Raw genomic sequence first — 2,912 nt, forward strand, 5'->3', positions numbered from 1 at the left:
ATGATCCAGATTACTCTCTTGCAGTCCGCTACGCACCGCTCCCTCATTTCCGTCTGGCCCTCGCCGTTTGCCCACCCGGTCCTTAGCTCCGTTCCGAGGTATTTGTAGCTCTCGTCTCCCTTCAGCTGTGGTATCGGCATGCCATCCGGCATCCTCATTTCGTAGCCCTCGACATCCCGCTCTTCGTTGTTAGACGGCCTGGGTCACAATTCTTAAGGTTGTAAAATTCTTTTTCAACAAAGCTACGCTCTGATTGCACGCGCCACACCCCCCCGACCAAGCAGGCCGCAAACCTCGGGGAAATTCGTGCCATGATCAACGCGTTCGGTCTCGGTGCGTTGAACATTTACTGGATCGTCGGCGGCATGATATTCGTGCTCCTGAATGTGACGCCGCTCTCCCTCGACTGCTCGGCGTCGATGGAGTCCTTCTTTTCGCTGCCGCATGAATGCACGTCGCTCGAGTTCTGGCTGAACTACATGTGGTGCTTCGCCATCGCCGGATGGAGCGGGACTTGCGTCGTACTCGCCCTTTTGCCCAAGCTTGTCAAAGATTGTGCGCCGCGTCGCACTCCTCACTCCCCATCTCCTCCTTCCCTCCCTCGCTCCCTGGCCCAAAACGATGTGACCAAAACGAGTCTCCGAAACCACGCGCGCTGTTGCGTACAGATACGCCGGCCGCCAACAAGGCCGTGATGCTCACGGTCAGCGGCGTCTTTCTCGGCTTCCAGCTCTTCTTCGGCTACGCCACCGTCGCGCTGCCGCTTAAGATCGAGGGCACTGCAATCAAGTCCATGCCGACGTACCACTACATGATGGCCGCGTGGATCATCTGCCTCCTGCTGGCCGGCTTCTTCCACAAGGAGCCAGCCACTGGGAAGGGCCTGCTGTCTGGGGACCCTCCTGATATCAATCCGTATTGGCAACACTCCGACTCGGCTTGAACAGAACGCCTCCCTTCCCTTCCCGATTCCCCCTCCCCGGCCGACGACTCGAGCCGATCCGAGTGCACCTCAGTGCTCTCGCGCTCGTCGTGGCTGGCTCGCTCTGATGAGTGATTTGTTGTCTGCGTGGTGTGCCTAGAAGCTAGATAGAGAGTGATAGCGAGTTGGCTGTACTAGAAATAGATGTGTGACCAGCTAGTCGGACACCCTGTCGTCGGAATACTCCTCGGAGCCGGTGTCCTCGTCGTCTTCGTCGCCCGACGCGGAGGTCGGGCGAGAGGTCTGCATCGTCTCGCCAGCCGTGGACCTGAACACGGCGTCGGCCGTCATCAGGTGCATGACAAATCTGTCGCGGCATGCCGCATCAATCTCTCCCCGTACTCGGCCAGCTCGTTTGCGAGCCAGTCCGAGGCGACCGTCGTCGCCACGGTCCCCTGGGGAACCTTGGCGTACACCTTGCTGGGGCCGCGCCGATACCCGTCGTCCCTCTCCGAGGGCAGCGAGTATTCGACCTCTATTTTGGACCCGGCCTGGCTGCGCGTCTGCGCAGCCGCAGCAGTCCGCAGCTCGGCCATCACGTACTGGATGTTCTCGCGCAGCTGCGCCCGCGGGGCCTCCGCGCGCTCGGCCTCGCTCGCGGCGCGCTCGCCGGCCTCCGTCGCCCGGCGCGCCTTCTGCCGGGTCTTCTTGGCCTTGCGTGCCGCGGCCTTTGCCGCAAGTTGCTCATCGGTGAGCTCCTTCTTCTTTGGCGCGGTGCGCGCTCGATGTACGAGCGCTCCGTCGCCTTCACCGACTCGCGGTCGCCCGCGGCCTTCTCGTGCTTCAGGTCGACCTCGATGGTCCCGTAGCCAGGCTTCATCACCCTGACACAAGACGCACCGAACACCCACCGCGTCCTCCAGTTGCGCGAAGGGAATTCTGGGATACATACTATTAATAATTAATCATTAACACACAAGTAATTTACACCAGCCACTTCCACTACACTTTATCAGCAGCTCAGCGCTGATCGCGCTGCACCTATTTCAGAGTGAGGGCCGTGGCCCAAAGTGACCCACGTCACACATTCTGACCTGTCTGTCGGATCACAGTCTATGGTTTTGAGAGTCCACTCCAGTCATTCCGACTTGTGAAGAGCCTCCAGCAATTACAAAAGAGGTGAGGACGTCTCATCTGTCAAGTGCCGACATGTGAAGTCCCTCGATTAAATAAGAAGTCAGGACGATCAACCCAAAAAGAAAGCCGAAGTCTCCCGCGCTCTACTGTCAAAAACAACCGCACTTCCGAAGCCGGTAAATGCTGAAAGCAGTCGACAGCCCTGCTTCCCTCGCGCACCCACCCCCGCACGCGCTCGCAAAAGCGCACGCAGCATGCGCACGCGGAGCGTCGTCGGCCACGCCCCCTCGTCCTGCGGTCCCCATTCCCCACCACCCGCCGCGCGCACGCAGCGGCACGTCCGCGCCGCGAGTCGACCCGCCCTCGCCTGCCCTCTCTCCCCGCCCCTCTCCCACCGCCCCCACCCCGCCTCCCCTCTCGCCCCCGCAGCTCCGCCGCCATGTCGTCCAAGGTCAAGGGTGATGCCGCCAAGCTCAAGGCCAAGAAGTCCGTCTCGCGCTCCTCCAAGGCGGGCCTCCAGTTCCCGGTCGGCCGGATCCACCGCCACCTCAAGCAGCGGGTGACCAACAAGGGGCGCGTCGGTGCGACCGCGGCCGTCTACTCCGCCGCCATCCTCGAGTACCTCACCGCCGAGGTGCTCGAGCTCGCCGGCAACGCGTCCAAGGCCGGCGCCTCCCTCGCAACCTCCACCCCCCCCCCTCCAGCCGCCGCCGCCGCATGCCCGGTCGCCTGCCCGCACGGCTTCTTGAGCGTGTCCCCGGAACTGCACCAATCTCGGGGGGACTCCCGGGCCCATCGAGGGTCTCGAGGTGGCCGCCAGAAGGACCACATTTAACGCTCCCACTGCTATCAT

General features: G+C 62.2%; 1 protein-coding gene across 1 annotated transcript in view; it reads left to right on the plus strand.

Moving 5' to 3' along the window:
* Positions 1-2,482: 2,482 nt before the first annotated feature.
* The window catches only part of EMIHUDRAFT_445748 (hypothetical protein), a 17,403-nt gene continuing 16,973 nt past the window's right edge, over positions 2,483-2,912 (plus strand). Inside the window, exon 1 of the mRNA XM_005766379.1 lies at positions 2,483-2,723. Coding sequence (XP_005766436.1) covers positions 2,499-2,723 — 225 coding nt within the window. The 5' untranslated portion in view covers positions 2,483-2,498. The remainder of the gene's footprint in view (positions 2,724-2,912) is intronic.

This window comes from Emiliania huxleyi, assembly GCF_000372725.1.
Source record: "Emiliania huxleyi CCMP1516 unplaced genomic scaffold EMIHUscaffold_511, whole genome shotgun sequence".
Lineage (NCBI taxonomy): Eukaryota > Haptophyta > Isochrysidales > Noelaerhabdaceae > Emiliania > Emiliania huxleyi.